The 21479-nt window shown below is 48.7% G+C and overlaps 3 protein-coding genes across 3 annotated transcripts; 1 reads left to right on the top strand and 2 right to left on the bottom strand.

Annotated features, from left to right (window-relative positions):
• Positions 1-1746: 1746 nt before the first annotated feature.
• Positions 1747-3912, bottom strand: vkorc1 (vitamin K epoxide reductase complex, subunit 1). Its single transcript, XM_067244103.1, has 3 exons — positions 3549-3912; positions 3110-3219; positions 1747-2658 (listed from the first exon to the last, which is right to left on the bottom strand). The coding sequence occupies exons 1-3, from the start codon at positions 3734-3736 to the stop codon at positions 2447-2449; spliced, it is 510 nt and encodes a 169-aa protein (XP_067100204.1). The 5' UTR covers positions 3737-3912; the 3' UTR covers positions 1747-2446.
• Positions 3913-4771: 859 nt separating this feature from the next.
• Positions 4772-10765, top strand: mapk7 (mitogen-activated protein kinase 7). The gene is made up of 6 exons (XM_067244076.1): positions 4772-5297; positions 5491-5656; positions 5940-7513; positions 7634-8706; positions 8791-8924; positions 10410-10765. Exons 1-6 carry the CDS (start codon positions 5012-5014, stop codon positions 10558-10560), a joined length of 3384 nt encoding a protein of 1127 aa, XP_067100177.1. The 5' UTR covers positions 4772-5011; the 3' UTR covers positions 10561-10765.
• A 609-nt stretch (positions 10766-11374) lies between these two features.
• On the bottom strand, positions 11375-16245 carry zgc:92313 (uncharacterized protein LOC436869 homolog). The gene is made up of 6 exons (XM_067244105.1): positions 15901-16245; positions 15397-15506; positions 13253-13329; positions 12343-12614; positions 11834-11982; positions 11375-11672 (listed from the first exon to the last, which is right to left on the bottom strand). Exons 1-6 carry the CDS (start codon positions 15941-15943, stop codon positions 11415-11417), a joined length of 909 nt encoding a protein of 302 aa, XP_067100206.1. The 5' UTR covers positions 15944-16245; the 3' UTR covers positions 11375-11414.
• Positions 16246-21479: the final 5234 nt, after the last annotated feature.

Below are 21479 nucleotides of genomic sequence, written 5' to 3'. Positions count from 1 at the left end.
TTTGGCTATCTTGTTGTTATGATCAGTGACCTATGCACTTTGTAAAGCTCTCTCTTGGAAGTCGCTTTGGATAAAAGCGTCTGCTAAATGAATAAATGTAAATGTAAAGTGTTAATGACAAAGTATGATTTGTTTAATGGTTGCCCCTTCCAGTGGATGAAGGCCTGTTCGACAGAGACAGAGAGGTGAACGATATCAAAGTAATGCTCTGGAAAGATTTTGAATTGAGATTAATTAAATAGTATTTGGTACATTATAAGATAATGATATGCATGAGGCCAGCTTACTTAGCAGCAGTACACATATTCCCTAACATTTAACATTTTCCCTTGACTCTTGTCCTATTCTCTGATCTAGTATCTGATCTAAACCACACACTGTACACAGACCACACGTAGCGTGAAACATTAACATTACAAAATATCACATGACGTGTCAACAATTAGGTAAAGATGACAGGCTGACCACAGCTAAATGTGAAATATGAAATGTTGCTGTGATTGACGTGTAAAGAGATCATCATCACAACTACAATGCGGTTTCTCAATTCTCATGGAAACAAACAACATTACACCTCAGTTGGCCAATCAATTCCTGTTAATCATTCAAAAAGGCTGAAGGGTTAATCATTGTCTTTACTAACTGGAGTTCTATCAACCTTTGTTCTGAAATAACTTCAGGAAAATTCAGAGGAATGAAGAACAACTTCTGCGTGCTGCTCACATAAATTCACAGCTGACAGCCTGCTTTCCAAATCAACTGAAATAAAACAAACCGCAAACCTGTCCTTCCCTGCAATATTGTTATTTAAGACTAAATCCATAGGACTAAATCCATAAGCCTACGGTATGACTTCCTAGGAACCCGGCTGGTGGTTCCTAGCTACATGAATTTCACATTTATCTTTTTTTTTTATCTGTTGAGTCTAAAAAGAGGGTGTATGAGAGTCGCCGTGGCAACAGAGTTGCCAGTAAACTTGCGACAAGCAGCATTGGCCTCGAGGCTTGTGTATCGCCACAACATTCTCACTTCATGAACAGAGTTCACTTCAAAACATCAGTCAACTGCATTCTAAATGACAGCTACGTTCTGCATGATTATTTCTAAATGACAGTAACCTACTTTTTAATGAGAACGTTTTAGTGCACAGGCCTCTGGAATCTTTCTCCAGTTAGGCTGGTTTGTGTGCCCTAAGTGAGGGTGAGAGGATGAGAAAGGTGTAAGACTGGAAGAAAATGTGTTCCCATAACTTCTGAACCACTTGAGCCAGTTTGTTTGGTATGTATACATGCTTACATACACACACAGCTTTCTATAGAGCACTCTGTGACAGAAAAGTACCTTCTTGAGACATTTGCACCATAACAGATCATGCCAGAGACCTCCGGCATGAAAACTAGTTTTCAACATTAAAGATGCCATCGCTAACATTGTATCGCTAACAAAATCTTTCAAGCCAGTCCCGGCTGTGTCAAATGACGTTGTGTCCTCGGGCAAGGCACTTCACCCTACTTGCCTCGGGGGAATGTCCCTGTACTTACTGTAAGTCGCTCTGGATAAGAGCGTCTGCTAAATGACTAAATGTAAATGTTCAAGCATGGTCTCTTGATTTATTCTCTCAAAGCAAATATATTTGGCTCCACCTAGTGGCAGGTAATGGCACAACACTTGAGTGCTGGGGATATATGGAGAGAATGTCACAATACTGTCATTATCATTTAAAAAAAAAAAATACAACAAACAAGAACCAGATCATCATATTTTATTTAATGTGTTTGGTCAACAGGTTTACTGTGTGGCTCCCGTGCATGGATGAGTTGAATGCAAAAGTTTAAAAAAATTATACAGCACATAAGATTGTAAGTAATGACAGAATTAGTTGTACTAAATCACATGTGTTTCCTCCGCACTAAGGATAGACATTTAATAATTATTGAACAAATTCTGAACAAACGATAGTTGTTAGTTGTTAGTGTATTGTGCAATGCCATCCGAGTTTTCCCAAATAATGTAACTAAAGTGTGGCCTATAGCATGTGTCCCAAATTACAAATGTAGATAATGTATGCCTTTAGGACGAATTATCTTGGCAGTTCCAACCCCGTGCCACGTATTGACTTGAAACTAACAAACGATAATGGAGGGTTCTCCCTAGCACCCGGGGTTGAGGAACCCACTCAGGGTCCCTTGATTCCCTGTGATCTGAGGAGGTAGAAGCAGTCCACAAAGCTCTCCCGGAGAACCTACCTACACCTATCAAGCACAGTCAGATCTGTTCCTGAGGAAGGAGAAAAAGACAAGGGGGCAATCTAATCTAACAAGTTCATTTACCAAATGTTTATGTTCATAGCAACGTAAAGGGAGGGGGATTACAACCTGGCATCTCTCGCTCTGTTGTTACTGTACTCATCCCTGCATCCAGACTAGCATCTCGTACCCAGCACTCTCTACCCAGTCTTCTCCTTGGCTCTTTCCATCCCCGTCCGTCTCCTCTGATTGGTGTAGAGCAGGGCGAAGTTGACGACGTAGGTAGAGACACAGACCATGCAGAAGTCTGCCAGGACGAAGACCAGGATGCAGGCCAGGTAGAGGGAGCCTGCAACAGAGACCCAGGAGGCTGCGACCAGGAGGAACGCTGCCCTGGCGGAGCCCGACTGGCCTGCAGGAATACAGGACACACAGACATGGAAATTAGCCTGGATGTTAAACAGTTTGGAAAGGCTGATCAAATATTTTCGAAAAAACTTTTTTGAGACTTTTTCTTTTTTGGGAAACATTTTTTCTACACACAACACAAAAAAGTTTTGTAGTTGTTTGTTTTGTTGTCTTTGATGAAGGGAGATTTTCAAAATTGTCGGTGTCAAAGATTATTCCTGGTGAATGCGCTGCGTGTCTATAGTGTTTTTTTTTAATTCATTTAAGCAATTAATATGATGTCAGGTCCAACTGTAATGGCTACTTTTTTACTAAAGTATATATGTCAGAGGCAGAGCCCACATTACTTTAACTTGAGTGAAAATGTGTAGTCAGCACTTAAACTTTACTCTACTTAGTGGAGGATGTGTGTAGCTACTTTTGCCGTCTCTGGTTAAATGACATGGTATACTGACCCAGGGCGAGTTGCAGGGTGTAGAAAATGATCCCCAAGACACTATTTGGCTGATTAAGGGCACTGTCTTTATCCGCGAAATACTGAACCAGCCCAAAGCCACGTCCCCATCTGTCAAAGAGAAACACAACAGCAAAGGTTTAGGACTGCAGAAGTTATTTTAATATGTTCCTAAGACTAATTGATAGTGATGGGTTTGTCCTGCCTCAGTACCAACCTATGTATTTCATTTCATGTCAGTTTTGAAGTCAATACGTGGCACGGGGTTGGAACTGCCAAGATAATTCGTCCTAAAGGCATACATTATCTACATTTGTAATTTGGGACACATGCTATAGGCCACACTTTAGTTACATTATTTGGGAAAACTCGGATGGCGTTGCACAATACACTAAATTATATGCATAAACAGGCTACAACAACACAAAAACAACCGTTACCTGGAGGTAAACACTTTGGAACAGCTAACGGAATCTCCCAAATCACACATCGCTCGATATTCAGGATCTCTCTCTCGCGAAAATTCAACGTGGAGAGCGTAAACTGACAGCACCAGGCCTACTATGCACAAAGTTATACGCGTTTTGCGCTCCCATTTTGGAATTCCAACATAACTTTTAGAAGTCATGTTTGGGTTATTTTTGAACTGATCACACTTTACTAAATCAGTGTCAATCACAGATCGCTCTTATCCGTCGGGAGTCAGAACAACGTCTCAGATGACAATGTGGCTTATTTCTTTAAATGTCCAACAAAATGTAGACTATGAGCGGAACTGCCTTCCAAAAATTGACGTTTTTAGGAATTCTTAGAAAGTTACCTAAACAGTTTACGCTACGTGTTAAAATCCATACTCCGGCTTGTGATTGGATGGCGGAGGCTGCAGACTATTGGATGGTTATGCAGGTTGGTTTACACCAGAGGTGGCACAGGCGCATAATTTACCGATTTAGGTCAGTGCCTCACTAATAATTCCATTGCATGTTATTTTGTGAATTAGTTTAGATGATCATGTTCCGGACGACGTTCTTTTCATTCTAACGTCCGAAAGTAGTCTTATTTAGGCTACTCAAAACGTGTACGAATCGGTGGAGGCACGCACAGCAGTGTACAATAGGCTACTAGCCGACACCGCCCAACAATCGAGAGAAGAAATGTGGACTAGAATTTAACCCGCCCAGTAAGGATTTCCCGTTTTTCATTGGGGTTTGTCAGTGAATGCACAAATATGATTGGTCCGGAAGCTGTCATTCAAAAACACTATACGGAAGAAAATGAGGAAGTAGCCTACATCTCTAAATAGTCGACAAACCCAGGAATTTCCATGCCATATTTCCAGGACTGGAAATATTATAGCCATTATAGTTGGATTCAGGTTAATATCAATTTATTTTTTATTTCTTATGCGTAGGCTATCTGGAAAAAAATTATGGACCGTTGTTCTTTTAGAGATAAATATTTGTTCAATAGCTTCGGCTATTGTCTACCTTGCTTTCAGTCAACGGAGGTAACACAAGTAGCCTAAACCTAGTACGCCCCTCCGTAAAATCTAGTACAAGTAGGCCTAGCTAATTCTATTACAAATGTGCATTCATGTGACTTTTAAGAGACGTCTGTTCCGATTACTGTAGATGGTGTGCGCTATATTCTACAGTGATTTTTTTTGCCAACTCTCAGAATTTGCCTGTGTCGGTTCTCAGGTGGAAGTTTCTGCCTCCCGTCCAGTTTTGTAGAATGCCGTTACTCGCCGTTTATCTTCGCTTCAGCAGAAACAAAACCCCATAGGCTATGTTATAGCTAAACAACCTGAAACCACACGGGCACGTTAAAAGTCGCTACTCAAATCTGTCCGCTAATATGATCATAGTTTAGTTTCCTTCTTTACCTGGTTGGTTTCAGGACCATGACATCCCTCGATGGAGGAGGAGGCGGAGCCGAGGCTGCTAAACCCGTGGCCATGGCAACACAAATGTCGATGGACGGTCACTGCGACAGAGACAACAACCGGAAGCATGGGGACGAGGTAGCAGGAGAAAGGGGCGATACTGCCGGCACTATCACGGCTGCGGCTTTGCTCAAGGCCCACTCGCTGGACGTGAACTTCGAGGTCGGCGACGAGTATGAAGTCATAGAGACCATCGGTACCGGGGCTTATGGAGTTGTGTCCTCTGCTCAGAGGCGGGATAACGGTAAGATAGCCTACATATACTAGTGGGTAGGCTACTGTAGACATGAGGGCGATTGTATAATTTATTAATATACAATAATAATAATAATTATTATTAATGTAGTATTCCCTTTTAAAGAATGTCAAAATATGTTTCTTAAACTTGACCTTTAAGGCACATTTGTCCCTTTTATGTTGTAACTTTTTCCTTTCAGGTCAAAAGGTGGCAATTAAGAAGATTCCCAACGCCTTTGAGGTTCTGACAAACGCCAAACGCACGTTGAGAGAACTGAAAATCCTTAAACACTTCAAGCATGACAACATTATTGCAATCAAAGACATCCTGCAGCCAAGCCTCCCTCACTCAGCATTCCACTCTGTGTATGTGTACTGATTCATAATATCGTCATTAGATAATAATTCTAATTATAATATCTGAATCTAATAGTGCTAATCTCAATAGGCTAAATGTTGAGTCTGGAACATCTTATACAAAAAAGTTATTTGTTGGTACAGACTGGCAAACTGCTGTCATGGACTAGGAAGATTGTTATCTTAGATGACTCTTCATTCTTTAAAAACAAGTTTTTCCAGATAAAGAATGTGAACAGTTCTCTCTCCCGTTTCATACCCTGTCCCTCCGCTCTGCTCCGCGTCTCCGCAGGTACGTGGTCCTGGACCTGATGGAGAGCGACCTGCATCAGATCATCCACTCCCGCCAGCCGCTGACCTCTGAACACGCCCGCTACTTCCTGTACCAGCTGCTCCGAGGCCTGAAGTACGTGCACTCAGCCAACGTGATCCACCGTGACCTCAAGCCCTCCAACCTGCTGGTCAACGAGAACTGCGAGCTGAAGATCGGCGACTTCGGCATGGCGCGCGGCCTCAGCTCTCACCCGGAGGAGTCCCACCCGTACATGACTGAGTACGTGGCCACGCGTTGGTACCGCGCCCCCGAGCTCATGCTCTCCCTGCACCACTACAGCCTGGCCATCGACCTCTGGTCCGTGGGGTGTATCTTCGCAGAGATGCTGGGCCGCAAGCAGCTGTTCCCCGGGAGGCACTACATCCACCAGCTGCAGCTCATCATGTCCGTGCTGGGATCCCCGCCGGACAGCGTGACCGAGGCCATCGGCTCGGACCGGGTGCGGGCCTTCATCCGGAACCTTCCGCCCCGTGCCCCTGTGTCCCTGGCCAAGCTGTACCCCCAGGTGGAGGCGGAGGCGCTCAACCTTCTGGAGGCCATGCTGTGCTTCGAGCCCCGGGGGAGGATAGGCGTGGCCCAGGCTCTGGAGCACCCGTACCTGGCCAAGTACCACGACCCGGACGACGAGCCCGTCTGTGTGCCGGCATTCGACTTTGAGTTTGACGAGCAGCCCATGAACAAAGATCAGATCAAGGACGCCATCCTGGGGGAGATCCAGGACTTCCACCACAGGAAGCAGGGCAGCCGACAGAGGCTGCAGTTCAGGCCCCTGGCCAGGGGGGACGGGGGCGGGGTGGACGAGGGCGGGGGGGGTGCGGACCAGAGGAACTCTCAGGGCTCTGTGGTGGCCAGCAGCTCTCTGGCGACCCTGTCCCAGCCTCTTCAGACCGCTCTACCATCACAGCGGCTCGTAGAAAGCGCTCAACAGCAGCCGCACAGCAACAGCGAGATCCACAAACGACCGGAAGGAAGCCAGGCTTTTGCCGGCTTCAACGAACAAGGCATCCCGCTTGTGGAAGTGACTCCGCCCTCCTTGACCCGCGCATTGCCCTGCCAGGATGTGGACATGCCCAGTGCCAACTCGGATAGCGGCCAGCCGGAAACCATCGACCTGACCACGCCTGTGTCCAGCCGGGAGACGTCTCCCTCCACCACCATGAGGGAGTCCAAGGGGGAGGACAAACGTCTGGGTGAGGCCTCGCGGAGCCAGCCCATGTCTCAGACGCTCTCGACCTCGACACACACCATGGCTCCCTTACCCTCCCCCGTGCCCTCCCTGGCCCTGGCCCAGACCCAGGCCCAGGCCCTGGCCCTGTCCCAGACCCAGGCCCTGTCCCAGACCCAGGCCCTGGCCCTGTCCCAGACCCAGGCCCTGGCCCTGTCCCAGACCCTCTCCCAGTCTCTCTCCAGGGGAGCCAGGGCCCCCACGGGGGCCGGAGAGGGAACCAGGAAAGAGGGAGCCATATCAGCTGACACAAAAGCAGCCCTCAAAGCTGCTTTGCTCAAGTCTGCTCTGAGAAACAAAGCCAGAGGTAGGTCTCCCACAGCACCCCCACTTCATCCCAATGTATGGAGCTGTTGTATTTTATCCACTACCTGTAAAAAAAAAAAAAAAAAGAGTTGTAGTTCTTTATAATTTTTCCTCCTTTCAGATGGTGGCTGTACGACATTAGGCTTGGAGATGGGTGGAGGCCTCTCCTCCTCCCTCTCCTCCTCCCTCTCTGAGCGGCGGCCGGTCACAGCCCAGGGACGTCAGAGAGAGAGGGAGGCGAAGAGGCGGAGGCGGCAGGAGAGAGCGAGGGAGCGAGAGAGGAAGATCCAGGAGAAAGAGAGGAAGGAGGGGAAGCACGGGGACTGTCTGGGCGGGGTCATCTTGAGTGACAACGACAAGAGCCTATTGGAACGCTGGAAAAAAATGATGGACGGTCGCAACGACAAATCGCAAGCCTCGGATGCTGACAGAGCGAAAGCGAAGGACTGCGGAATGAACTGCCACCCAGGAGCTGAGTTTGACAGCTGCCTCAGAGCAGCAGAAGGGTCGAACCCTCCACAGAAGGACAAGGATTCTAGGAGTTTCCAGCCTCAGAAACCAGTGGAGGACCATCTTCCAGGGATCTTTCTTCCTTCCAGCACCCAGTTACCTCACTCTGTCACCCAGACAAAGTGCTTGGAGATCGGCATGGTGGCTGTGAATGGAGGTGTGGATGTAACGGGGGCCACGGTTGGCCTGGTGACCAGCCACCTCGAACCCCAGGGGGAGAGCGGAGGCCTGGGTGGCCGCAGCTCTCTGGGGGTTTGGCCCGGCCAGCAGGTCAGGTCCAGTTTATCCCAGCAACAACTTCCTTTAACCAGGCCATCCCAGGAGCCCCAGACTTGTTTGCCCCAGCCCCTGCCCCAGCCCCTGCCCCAGCCCCTGTCTCAACCTCACCATCCACCCCAACCTCAACTGCTGTCACTGGAAACCTTTTTGAGCAAAGCCCCATCCCTGTTACCAAGACATGTCAATGGCAACTCCAACCCAGCAGCTGCTGTCGCTGGCCCCCTGGGGAAGCCGGGCTCCTCTCTGGGAGAGCCGCCCGGAGCCCGGCAGCAGAACCAGGCCTGTGGGGGTTTAGGGGCCTCGTCTCAGCCCCAGCCCCCCCAGGGCTTCACCGACACTGGGCAGCCTGGGCCCGCGGGGGCCCCTGACATCCACACAGTCACCCTGCAGCTGTCCAAGTCACAGGTCAATATATTGATATTCAACACAATGTAGAACATTTGATAACTTGGGTGTAGACTCCTCTGAGCATGTCGTTGCTGTTCTTAGGTGGAGGACGTGTTGCCTCCAGTGTTCTCTACCACTCCCAAGGGCAGCGGGGCAGGCTACGGAGTGGGCTTCGACCTGGACGACCTCCTCAACCAGTCTCTCACCGACCTCCAGCACACTGACCTCAGAGACTGGTGAGTCCGGTACAGTTCGTACACTCACTCATACCTCAGTGAGACCGGTGATGCCTGTATTTAAATCTGTGGTTTGCAATCCTGGTCCTGTGTGGTTTAGATCCAACACGCCTGATAACGCCTATTTACATTTACATTTAGTCATTTAGCAGACGCTCTTATCCAGAGCGACCTACAGTAAGTACAGGGACATTCTCCCCGAGGCAAGTAGGGTGAAGTGCCTTGCCCAAGGACGCAACGTCATTTGACACTGCCGGGAATCGAACCAGCAACCTTCTGATTACTAGCCCGATTCTCTAACCGCTCAGCCACCTGACTATTTACCAGTCGATCTACGTTCCTACCCTCACCTATGGTCACGAACTGTGGGTAGTGACCGAAAGAACGAGCCCGGACACCTCTGCAGGGTGTCCGGGCTCTCCCTTAGAGATAGGGTGAGAAGCTCGGTCATCCGGGAGGGGCTCAGAGTAGAACCGCTGCTCCTCCGCGTCGAGAGGAGCCAGCTGAGGTGGCTCGGGCATCTGATCAGGATGCCTCCTGGACGCCTCCCTGGTGAGGTGTTCTGGGCACGTCCCACTGGGAAGAGGCCCCGGGGAAGACCCAGGACACGCTGGAGGGACTATGTCTCTCGGCTGGCCTGGGAACTCCTCGGGGTCCCCCAGGAAGAGTTGGTGGAAGTGGCCGGGGAGAGGGAAGTCTGGGCCTCCCTGCTTAGGTTGCTGCCCCCGCGACCCAACCCCCGGACAAGCGGCAGATAATGGATGGATGGACGCCTGATAACATTTACATTACATTTACATTTATTCATTTAGCAGACACTTTTATCCAAAGTGACTTCAAAGAAAGAGCTTTACAAAAGTGCATAGGTCACTGATCATAACAACGAGATAGCCCCAAACATTGCGAGTAGCCAAACATGAAGCATACGTTGTGAAAAGCAAATAAGTGCCAAAGGGAAGAATCATAAGAGCATGCAGTTAAACAAGTCACAATTAAACAACATGAACCTCAAAAGTGCAAGAGTGTACCTGTAGAAAAAAAAGCAAGCAACAATAATATAATATAATTCACAGCAAGTACAAGAAGTTAAATCAGATACAACTAACCAACAAGAGCAAGTACCTCAGTAAGAGTCATTGTGTTCCTGGAGGAAGCTAACATGAATAAAGATTTATTCATTTGAATCAAAAGATACCTTTTAACAACTGAATTCATTTGTTTGTTGAATCATTATTCTGAATCAAAGATTACTCCTACATTTCTTCTCAGGGCATAAGGATAGTGGACTCTGAGACCAGGGTTGAAGAGCACTGCTTTAAATGGCCCAACAAAAACCGGAAGCTATTCTATTGTATATCTAGTTATAAGGTTCATCTAAAGTTTTGAATTTTTTGAGGAACATTCCCCTAACCCTTCCTGTTCCAGAGGAACAGATCTCTTCATCATAACCCTAACCAACCCTAACCCTCCCTTCTTCTCCATCAGTTATAGTGACTCAGCCCCACTCTCTGCCTCACTGCTCTCTGATTGGCTGGAAGTCCACCGCATGACCCCGGCAGACTTGGAATCTCTTCAACAGGAGCTGCAGCTGGGATCTCCCATGATCCTCTCTGATGCCATACCTCCCGACACCTGACTCACACACCCTCACTCCCATGATACTCTGATGCCATACCTCCCTGACTCACAAACCCTCACACGGGACTCGTTGCCAAGGATTTCCTAGAAAAGGAGCTCCCATAGAAGAAATTACATTAAATATGAAGCACGTTTGTTAGCTGTAGTCATGACTACAGCTCATGCAGCATGTGCCAAGGTTTTCCAGCTTTCTATTTAATAAAATGAATTACGTAATGGCTGGTCTGGGAGTTTTATGATTCGACTTGACTGGAAAATGGGTGTTTGGCAGTGTCATTTCCAGGAACAGTACAACAGGGCATATGAGAGCGCTGTTTAACGAGTTCCGTAACTGTTGTTAGTGCTGTAGTGACGTATTACACTGTCAAGCAGAGACAAAACGTAAGATTGTTTCAACTTTGATGAAGACCACAGGACTTGGAAGGAAAACATACATTGGTATCTATTAATCAGAAATTGTTTTATTTACATTTGAATTAAATCCACTAAATTACAAAAGCATTATGAAAAGGCACAAGTAAATGCATCAGGCAGATTAAAATACATATCTATTCTTTATCATGGCTTTAGTTTAAACTAGGTGATTAACATGATCAACAACTTACATTGAGTGGCGTTTACATTTTACACAAATACAGAAAGGTTTTCTCCTTCAATAGGCATGGCCTGGTCCCACCCCTCCCTCCCTCCCCCAATCCCCATCCCTCCCCCAAACCCCATCCCTCCTTCACCCAGTCCCCCTCCCTCCCTCCCCCAAACCCCATCCCTCCCTCCCCCAGTCCCCCTCCTTCACCCAGTCTCCCTCCCTCCCTCACCCAGTCCCCCTCCCTCCTTCACATGATCTCCCAGCTCCTATCTCAACAGCTGGACCGTCACCAGAGTGGCCAGGGAGCTGAGGAGCACCCCCAGCCCCCCTGTGCAGGCCTGGGGAGCCCCCCCGTACAGCTGGAGCCCTGGAACCATGCTGGTGATAAAGTCAGAGAAGCTGGAGACTTTGGCGTAGACGCCGGGCTGGTTGGCCTGAGCGCAGCCCAGACCGAAGCTGACCACGCCGGCCTGTACCCACGTCCCGTTAGCCATCTGGCACACCAGCGGCCCTCCAGAGTCCCCCTGGGAACGAGGAGAGGGAGGGGAGGAGGTTGGATAACTCACATACATGAACAGTTACCCAACACTATTCATAGACAGATGGTAAATGAAATGGTGTGTAATTTCACACCGACCGTATACTATACATCCACAAACAGGTGCACAGGCGTGCGCGCGCGTACCTGGCAGGAATCCTTGCCCCCCTGTTGGTACCCAGCACAGATCATGTCAGACAGGATGTCCGCCTCCGCCTTGTACATTTTCTGACAGGAAGTCTGTCCAATGATTGGCACCACCACTTGCTGCAGGGTTCCAACCCCAGGCAGGGAGACTGAAAAAGGAGGGTTGGGGGGAAAGACAACAGTGATAAAGAGAGAGAGGGAGAGAGCGGTAAATGAAGAGAAGGGAGGGAGAGGTAAATGAAGAGGGGGGAGGGAGGAAGATGTGGGATTAACAATACAGTCAGAAAGGGAGGGAGGTAGGTAGTAAAAGAGTAAGGTGAGGTATTAAAAAAGAAACTTCCAAAACAACAGCCATGTCAGCTATTATAAAAAAGGCAAAGTATAGCAATTCAACCATGAGCTCTATAAATATTTTACTCCACTTGTCAGAAGAGACTAGAACAACGTTTACATTTCCTCAGAGAAAGTACAGAAAGTAGGATCAACAAAAAACGACTTCTTGTCCTCACCCCCATCCCTGATGTCACCCCAGCCTGTGACGTAGCACGACTGGCCCTCTGAGAATCCCACCCCGGACCCCGGGAGACATATCGGCTGGATGGCGTTCGTCCAGGAGACCGGAGGATCCAGCCGGACCAGCGCCACATCCTGCCCGTTCTGGGGTGTGCTGTAGCCTGGTGCGATCACGATATTCGTCACGCGGTGGGACGTCTCGTACTGGTTGAAGCCGTTGAGCTGGAGCCGGCCGGCGTAGATGGTGTAGGAGGCCATGTTGATGGGCCTGCAGGGACGACAGGGGAGAGAGACCATGAAACCACACAGGGGAGAGAGACCATGAAACCACACAGGGGAGAGAGACCATGAAACCACACAGGGGAGAGAGACCATGAAACCACACAGGGGTGAGAGACCATGAAACCACACAGGGTAGAGAGACCATGAAACCACACAGGGTAGAGAGACCATGAAACCACTACGCTGCACAAACAGAAGGACGGGCGCCATCTTGTCTCGAGAGCACAGCACTCAGAATGGAACGTCCGTTCAGAGCTTGCCGAGAAAGTATCACACTCAGAGGAAAGCTTGTTACACATTTGAGTCTATAAAAACATTTATTTTTAATAGACCCATTGTTAATTAAACGATATTTCAAAACTGTTGTCCAAAGAGTAATTGTTAGTGTGCTCTTGATTGCAAGAAAGCAGTAAAACATAGATGACCAAGATTGTTAAATATACTGTATGCAGCCTCTATAATGTGTTCACTTTAGCAGACACTTTTAGTCAATGCAGTAACATGCTCTACCAGTGAGCTATACCCAGTGACTATCATATGCAGCGCTGCTTTGTATATAAGCATCTGCTAAAAGAGTGAAATGTAAACATCCCACAATGTTATGAGGAAGTTAGACACACTCACGTTTGGAAGCAGTGGGCTGCAGACAAGACCCACTGCTCGTTAATGAGGGAACCTCCACAGATGTGAGCAGCATTCACCTGGAAGAGAAGACCATGGAGGGATTAACACAGCAGGTCGGCATCCACAGCATGACTGCCAAACACACACAGTCTCCTCACACACAAGCGCACATTTGGTCTCTCACACTGTCACACAGCCTTGTAGTGATGCCTACCTGGTCTCACACTGCCCTGTAGTGATGCCTACCTGGTCTCACACTGCCTTGTAGTGATGCCTACCTGGTCTCACACTGCCCTGTAGTGATGCCTACCTGGTCTCACACTGCCTTGTAGTGATGCCTACCTGGTCTCACACTGCCCTGTAATGATGCCTACCTGGTCTCACACTGCCCTGTAGTGATGCCTACCTGGTCTCACACTCTCACACTGCCCTGTAGTGATGCCTACCTGGTCTCACACTGCCCTGTAGTGATGCCTACCTGGTCTCACACTGCCCTGTAGTGATGCCTACCTGGTCTCACACTGCCCTGTAGTGATGCCTACCTGGTCTCACACTGCCTTGTAGTGATGCCTACCTGGTCTCACACTGCCCTGTAGTGATGCCTACCTGGTCTCACACTGCCTTGTAGTGATGCCTACCTGGTCTCACACTGCCCTGTAATGATGCCTACCTGGTCTCACACTGCCCTGTAGTGATGCCTACCTGGTCTCACACTCTCACACTGCCCTGTAGTGATGCCTACCTGGTCTCACACTGCCCTGTAGTGATGCCTACCTGGTCTCACACTGCCCTGTAGTGATGCCTACCTGGTCTCACACTGCCCTGTAGTGATGCCTACCTGGTCTCACACTGCCCTGTAGTGATGCCTACCTGGTCTCACACAGACCTGTAGTGATGCCTACCTGGTCTCACACTGCCCTGTAGTGATGCCTACCTGGTCTCACACTCTCACACTGCCCTGTAGTGATGCCTACCTGGTCTCATACAGACCTGTAGTGATGCCTACCTGGTCTCACACTGCCCTGTAGTGATGCCTACCTGGTCTCACACTGCCCTGTAGAGATGCCTACCTGGTCTCACACAGCCCTGTAGAGATGCCTACCTGGATATCCACCTGCCACGGCCAGGAGCCCTCCGTGGCTGGCTCTCCCCCTACTATTCTGTTCCCATTAGGTGGCTGACCGCATTCCTGAGCATGGCTAACAGAAATACCTTTGGTCTCTCACACTGTCACACAGCCTTGTAGTGATGCCTACCTGGTCTCACACTGCCCTGTAGTGATGCCTACCTGGTCTCACACTGCCTTGTAGTGATGCCTACCTGGTCTCACACTGCCCTGTAGTGATGCCTACCTGGTCTCACACTGCCTTGTAGTGATGCCTACCTGGTCTCACACTGCCCTGTAATGATGCCTACCTGGTCTCACACTGCCCTGTAGTGATGCCTACCTGGTCTCACACTCTCACACTGCCCTGTAGTGATGCCTACCTGGTCTCACACTGCCCTGTAGTGATGCCTACCTGGTCTCACACTGCCCTGTAGTGATGCCTACCTGGTCTCACACTGCCCTGTAGTGATGCCTACCTGGTCTCACACTGCCTTGTAGTGATGCCTACCTGGTCTCACACTGCCCTGTAGTGATGCCTACCTGGTCTCACACTGCCTTGTAGTGATGCCTACCTGGTCTCACACTGCCCTGTAATGATGCCTACCTGGTCTCACACTGCCCTGTAGTGATGCCTACCTGGTCTCACACTCTCACACTGCCCTGTAGTGATGCCTACCTGGTCTCACACTGCCCTGTAGTGATGCCTACCTGGTCTCACACTGCCCTGTAGTGATGCCTACCTGGTCTCACACTGCCCTGTAGTGATGCCTACCTGGTCTCACACTGCCCTGTAGTGATGCCTACCTGGTCTCACACAGACCTGTAGTGATGCCTACCTGGTCTCACACTGCCCTGTAGTGATGCCTACCTGGTCTCACACTCTCACACTGCCCTGTAGTGATGCCTACCTGGTCTCATACAGACCTGTAGTGATGCCTACCTGGTCTCACACTGCCCTGTAGTGATGCCTACCTGGTCTCACACTGCCCTGTAGAGATGCCTACCTGGTCTCACACAGCCCTGTAGAGATGCCTACCTGGATATCCACCTGCCACGGCCAGGAGCCCTCCGTGGCTGGCTCTCCCCCTACTATTCTGTTCCCATTAGGTGGCTGACCGCATTCCTGAGCATGGCTAACAGAAATACCTGCGGAATAAATATAAAATGGTCGAGACTTAAGTCTAGTCACTGTCAAACGATAATGTCTGAATTGGACCACACAAAAGCCACATTGAGCCATTAAAAGCACAAACAATATATATTCCGATCTCTAACGTTAAGACGAAGAGGAGGGTATATATTAGGGGTGGGAATCTTTTGCTACCTCACGATTGGAATCGATTCTTGCGGTCACGAATCGATAACAAATCGATTCACAATCGAATGTGAATCGCAAGAAGACTGAATCGCGATTCAAATGTGAATCGATTTCCCCCACCCCTAGTATATATTTAAATGTATATTGATAAAAAAAAATATATAGACCGAAAATAACAAAGAAATCGTTTCATTTTGCTCGTTGGTGACATGAAACACTTACCTGTCACACACCAAAAAAGGAGAACACAAAAATACGTAGGCATTGCGTTTCTGTGGCACGGGCCTCACGAACAGGCTTACGACTTCTAATCACAAACACTGATTTGCAAAAACGTCAATAATAAATACAGGAAGTCCGCTTTACATCGCCGAAAAACGACTCAAACTTCTTGCAGGACAACAATAGAAACGTTGTTTTACACTGGCTCGACCAGTCGACCGAACTCCCAAGAACGTTACAAAAAAAAATCCGCCAGTCCCACAGTTAATCTAGTATCCAAAATAACGAATTAAACACGCTTTAACGGACGGAGGTACAATTAGGAGCAGCAGACGGTCGCCAGGTTTCGTGATGAGTCAAGGTAAGTTTCGGCAACTTGTAGATACATTTGCATACCTGGAAATCAACAGCCAATCAGAAGCACCCACTGTTACCTGAGCCGCTACTCGGAAACCATGCTGCTGGTAGGTAGTTAACCCTGTTTGGGTGTGACTGTTACCATACCTTAAAATCTTCTTCTTCTTTGATACTGGTGTTTAACTGCATTTAGACTGATTTGTTGTTTTAACGTGTGTAAATTATTACTAATCCAGTAGGCTAAGCGAGTTCAAGGGTCTTTGAAGCTAGAGGCTATTAGGGTTGATGGTTGAGTTTGGGACACGGCCGTGCCTGTATGACATCAGGTAACAAATAAGTGAGCCTCCCTCGAGCCGGAGGTCACAGCTGGGAGAACATGTTTTACCGGAACGTTACGATTCCTTTAACACTATAAAATTGGGAAATGATTTACACTGTGAACAAAGCCACATGCCATACACATCCCTTGATTGGCCAACATCGACTTTGACCCAGATATCATGCAAAAATATTTATTTTTGACTGTGCGTGATTTACTGGATTACTGATGCACAGCAAATTTGTAAAATATTATTTTTCTTCATATGTTTATTTTTAACCAAAACTCCCTTTTCTCTTTCAGTCTACTTTCTATCTCTCTGTTTCTCGCTTTCTCTTTGCCCCCTCTCTTTCTCACCCCCTCCCTCCCTCCCTCCCCCTCTCCCTCCCTCCCTCCCTCCCTCCCTCACCCCCCTCCCTCCCTCCCTCCCTCCCTCCCTCCCTCCCTCCCTCCCTCCCTCCCTCCCCCCCTCCCTCCCTCCCTCCCTCCCTCCCTCCCTCCCTTCCCCCCTCCCTCACCTCCCTCCCTCCCTTCCCCCCTCCCTCCCTCCCTCCCTCCCTCCCCCTCTCCCTCCCTCCCTCCCTCCCTCCCTCCCCCCCTCCCTCCCTCCCTCCCTCCCTCCCTCCCTCCCTCCCCCTCTCCCTCCCTCCCCCCCTCCCTCCCTCACCCCCCCCTCCCTCCCTTCCCCCCTCCCTCCCTCCCTCCCTCCCCCCCTCCCTCCCTCCCTCACCCCCCCCTCCCTCCCTTCCCCCCTCCCTCCCTCCCTCCCTCCCCCCCTCCCTCCCTCACCCCCCCCTCCCTCCCTTCCCCCCTCCCTTCCCCCCTCCCTCACCTCCCTTCCCCCCTCCCTCACCCCCCTCCCTCCACTCCGCAGGCGGTGTGTCTAGTTTCACAGAGCTATTGAAGGTGACAGGGACAGAGAGCGGGAGAGAGAGAGAGAGAGAGAGAGAGAGAGAGAGGGAGGGAGGACCCATCACAGCGTGGCCTGGGGCTACACAACAGTATAGGGGGAGGGAGGGACGGAGGGACAAAGAGAGAGAGAGAAACAGAAATGGAGTGATCAGGAATTACAATCAACATTACAATAAGAGATAAAACTGAAATGAAACCAGAGTTGAGGGATGAAGTGTGGAACATTCTTCCCCCTTACATTAATCTTCTCCTTTATTTCTTTTTGATGTTGATTGTGTCTTCGTGCAGGTCCTCTCCATTTCAGCCCTCTCAGTCATAAAGCATCACAGGATCCAGGAAGAGCAATTATAATGCCCTCCCGATTGTTTTTGTTTTAAGGACTTGACGAATATTTGTCATGGCATTGTTGCTATGGTGACCGCTCTTACTCCCCCCCCCTTCCAGCACCGAAGAAGAGAGGGATGGAGAGAGAGAGAGAGGGGTGACAGGAATGAACTAACAAGATCCACACAAAAATGCATGCCCCAGAGCTACATGAATCTTTGCAAGGAAACACACGCAGACACACTCACACGGACACACTCACTTGGACACACACGGACACACACACACATTCACACGGACACACACACACGGACACACACACACACACGGACACACACACGGACACACACACACACACTCACGCACGCAGACACATAAACACACACATAAATTGAACTCAGCACATGAGGATCACAGGTGACATACAGCAATACCACCATCCAGTGTACATAGGAGATACATATAGATACTATAGATACATATTTAAAAAGTTTGGCATTAAGCACAGTTTAAGTGTATATGATCTGTACTAACACTATGATCCTGTACTTGGTGTTTCCTTCCTCTTCATCCCTTTTTACCATCTCTGTCAACTGTCACTTTATCTTCTTTAAGTCCTAAAAGAAAGTAACAGAACAATTGAAAGAGAAAGAGGGAAAGAAAGTATGGGGGAAGAGAAGAGAGGATGAAAGAGAGAGGGAGCGACAGAGAGAAAGGGAGCGCAAAGTCTCTTCAACCGGAAATAAAACAAGCTGGCACCCTCCCCTCCCCAAGCCCCTTCACCCCTCCTAAAGTCACACGCTTCCACTCTCTCCCCCTACCCTCTCTCCCTCCCTCTCTTCCCCTCTCTCTCCCTCCCTCTCTTCCCCTCTCTCTCTCTCCCTCTCTTCCCCTCTCTCTCCCTCCCTCTCTTCCCCTCTCTCTCTCTCCCTCCCTCTCTTCCCCTCTCTCTCTCTCCCTCCCTCTCTTCCCCTCTCTCTCTCTCTCTCCCTCTCTTCCCCTCTCTCTCCCTCCCTCTCTTCCCCTCTCTCTCTCTCCCTCTCTTCCCCTCTCTCCCTCCCTCTCTTTCCCCTCTCCCTCCCTCTCTTCCCCTCTCTCTCTCTCCCTCCCTCTCTTCGGCACCGCTGAGAGAGATATTTATACCCAGTTCTTTCTCCCAACTCTTGTTCTTTTCATTCAAGCACACCGTCGTACCTGCGTCATTATTTACACCTCAGATACGAACCCGGACGTTTTTCTGCTCGTGCCGTCTGATGTTTCCTTTAGAGTGGTGTGGGAGGCAGACATGCCCAAACCATCTTCCCCAAGCTTCAAGTTGTGTGTGTTACATGGCAGAACCGTGGTTCAACACTGGTGGAGGAAAGACAGATATAAAGAGTTTACATTTTGAATGGGGACGTCAGCTACGATGTTGGCCTAGCCGACTGTTAGTTTCATATCCCATCACCGTGGTTTATCCACTTACAGTACATCTAACTTTGATTTGTATCAGATGTTTTACAGTATTTAGGACTATCAGGCATCTTGGTTGTGTCTCTTTTTAAAGTCAATTCCGTCTACCCGCATGGCAGTGTTGGGTCCATTCCATTATAGACTTATTGATTTGGTCACGTATTTAACACATCTGGTAATACGATTAAACAGTGGGAAAGCAAGTTCGCACTGTAAGGAAAATCACAAACTCTTTATATACAGTTCACTGTATATGTACATATATACAGTATATCATATATATGTATAATATATATATTAATGTATATATATCTATTAAAAGACAAATAAAAAACCATAAATGACTATATTGTTGTTTTAATCCTCTTTTGAGCAGATATTATTTTTGTGTCTCGGTCCACTGTTTGTTTACTCGTGGATGCCATTCAGCCAACCAGCACCATTAACACAAACAAAACACACTACAGGATGTTATATGAAAAGAAATGCCTCTATCTCTTCTTAAATACATACGATAGCATAGCAGTCAGGACATCTATGTGGAAATAGAAAAGGATAACTGTTTATAGACCAGGAGAAGTAAATGAAACTATGAGTTCAAAGAAAGATTTTTCCATGACTCCAACCAGTCTCTTTGTATTGAAAACTAATACATTAACAGGAGAGGCCCAAGCTTAATATTTATAGGAAATGTATTACTAAAAATGAATTTTTTATCTATTTATTATCCACTATCTCTCCATTATCTCTGCTTTTCCCCCTCCTCTCCAGGCTCCCCTCCTCCTCCCCTCCCCCTTTCCTCCCCCTTTCCTTCCCCTCTCTCTGGCATTAAGTTCAAACCTGACACTGATGTTGACTCACTTTGTCACCCCTCTCTGCCTCTCCCTCTCTCTCATCATCCCTCTCTCTCTCTCTCTCTCTCTCTCTTTCTCTCTCTCTCTCTCTGTTACTCATCCTCTCTCTCCCTCTGTCTCTCCACCCCTCACCCCAGCCCCGTCTCTCATTCCTCTCACCCTCTCTCTTTCTCTCTCTCTCTCTCTCTCTCTCTCTCTCTCTCTCTCTCTCTCTCTCTCTCTCTCTCTCTCTCTCTCTCTCTCACCCCCCTCTCTCTCCACCCCCCCCTCCATGGCTTGGAGGACAAGAGTGCCCGCAGACGCGTTTCTCTCTTGAGCCCTCCCTCTTCCTCTCACTCTCCCTCACCCCGTCTGCCTCTCTCCATCTCTCCGTCTCTCCTTCCTACCTTTACAAACTCAGTATTGTCAACAACTCCGAAGAACAAGACAGAGGGGGAGGGAGTGAAGTAGTGAACTGAAGAGACACAGAGAGGAACCCTGACTTCACTGCGCTCCTTTCAGTTCAACACTCGGTGAGTTATCCTTCTCTGTCATGGGATTTTCCCCTATGTTTAAATGTGTACGTCAACTTTTAAATGTTAAGTGAACGTTCTGCTTGTATTTCCGCAAATTCAATCCGGTGCAGGAGGTGCAAGACAGAATAGGGATGTAGGTTTGGCCGAAGTCAGAAAGACAAATGTGTGTCGGATGTGGCTGGAGATTGTTTTTGGTTGAGTGCGAACTTGACCTTTGACAGAGCGAGAGAGAAGGCTCTGGTCATTACCTTTGACCTCTGGGTTAGGGTTAGTCTTGCTCACACACATACTCACACACACACAATACTGACATGATGCCTATGTTTCTGAGGCTTTAGCATGTGTGAAGGAGAATGGGAGTGTTGCTGTCAGAAACTGCTCTGATGAACTGAACAAATACTAATCGCTCTGCGAAGGTTCCTGAGCAGGTTTTGGTGTTGAGCTAGTTCAGAGTAGACCGCTGTGTGTGTGTTTGCGGTTGGCTGTGGCCACGGGGCTCAGAGCAGGCAGCATCAGAAATGACATTGCGTTTCTCAGAGTGGGTTCTAATGTAGCCGATCTCCCTGAGGTCTACTAGCCTGTGAATGTAGAACACAAGCGCTCTGACAGCACCCATGTAGCTAACTCCATTTCTGTCTGTCAGCGTGAAGCTAATTCACCACAATGCCAGCCATGTGTGAATTCATGCAACACCACTCCCCCCCCCCTCTCCCATCATCCCCACCCCTCTCCTGCCTCTCTCCTCTCCTGCCTCTCTCCTCCCCCTCTCCTGCTCCTCCCTTCAGTCTCCTGGGGGAGGAGACAGGGTTGAGGGGTCGGGGTTTAAGGTTGAGCAGGGGAGTGTTG

This window comes from Osmerus mordax, chromosome 10 (genome assembly GCF_038355195.1).
Source record: "Osmerus mordax isolate fOsmMor3 chromosome 10, fOsmMor3.pri, whole genome shotgun sequence".
NCBI classification, from domain to species: Eukaryota; Metazoa; Chordata; class Actinopteri; order Osmeriformes; family Osmeridae; genus Osmerus; species Osmerus mordax.
This window is presented reverse-complemented; position numbering and strand designations above follow the sequence as displayed.

Bases quoted from the DNA above. Each gene is read 5' to 3' on its own strand.
- zgc:92313 (XM_067244105.1), bottom strand. From the start codon at position 15,943: ATGCCTACGTATTTTTGTGTTCTCCTTTTTTGGTGTGTGACAG. The intron at 12,615-13,252 runs GTGAGTGTGTCT...TCGTCCCTGCAG, and splicing joins GCAGCCCACTGCTTCCAAAC to GCCCATCAACATGGCCTCCT. The intron at 11,983-12,342 runs GTGAGGACAAGA...CTCCTTTTTCAG, and splicing joins GGGTGACATCAGGGATGGGG to TCTCCCTGCCTGGGGTTGGA.
- mapk7 (XM_067244076.1), top strand. From the start codon at position 5,012: ATGACATCCCTCGATGGAGGAGGAGGCGGAGCCGAGGCTGCTAAACCC. The intron at 5,298-5,490 runs GTAAGATAGCCT...TTTTCCTTTCAG, and splicing joins TGCTCAGAGGCGGGATAACG to GTCAAAAGGTGGCAATTAAG. The intron at 5,657-5,939 runs GTATGTGTACTG...GCGTCTCCGCAG, and splicing joins CACTCAGCATTCCACTCTGT to GTACGTGGTCCTGGACCTGA.
- vkorc1 (XM_067244103.1), bottom strand. From the start codon at position 3,736: ATGACTTCTAAAAGTTATGTTGGAATTCCAAAATGGGAGCGCAAAACG. The intron at 3,220-3,548 runs GTAACGGTTGTT...TCTCTTTGACAG, and splicing joins TCCAAAGTGTTTACCTCCAG to ATGGGGACGTGGCTTTGGGC. The intron at 2,659-3,109 runs GTCAGTATACCA...GTATTCCTGCAG, and splicing joins CACCCTGCAACTCGCCCTGG to GCCAGTCGGGCTCCGCCAGG.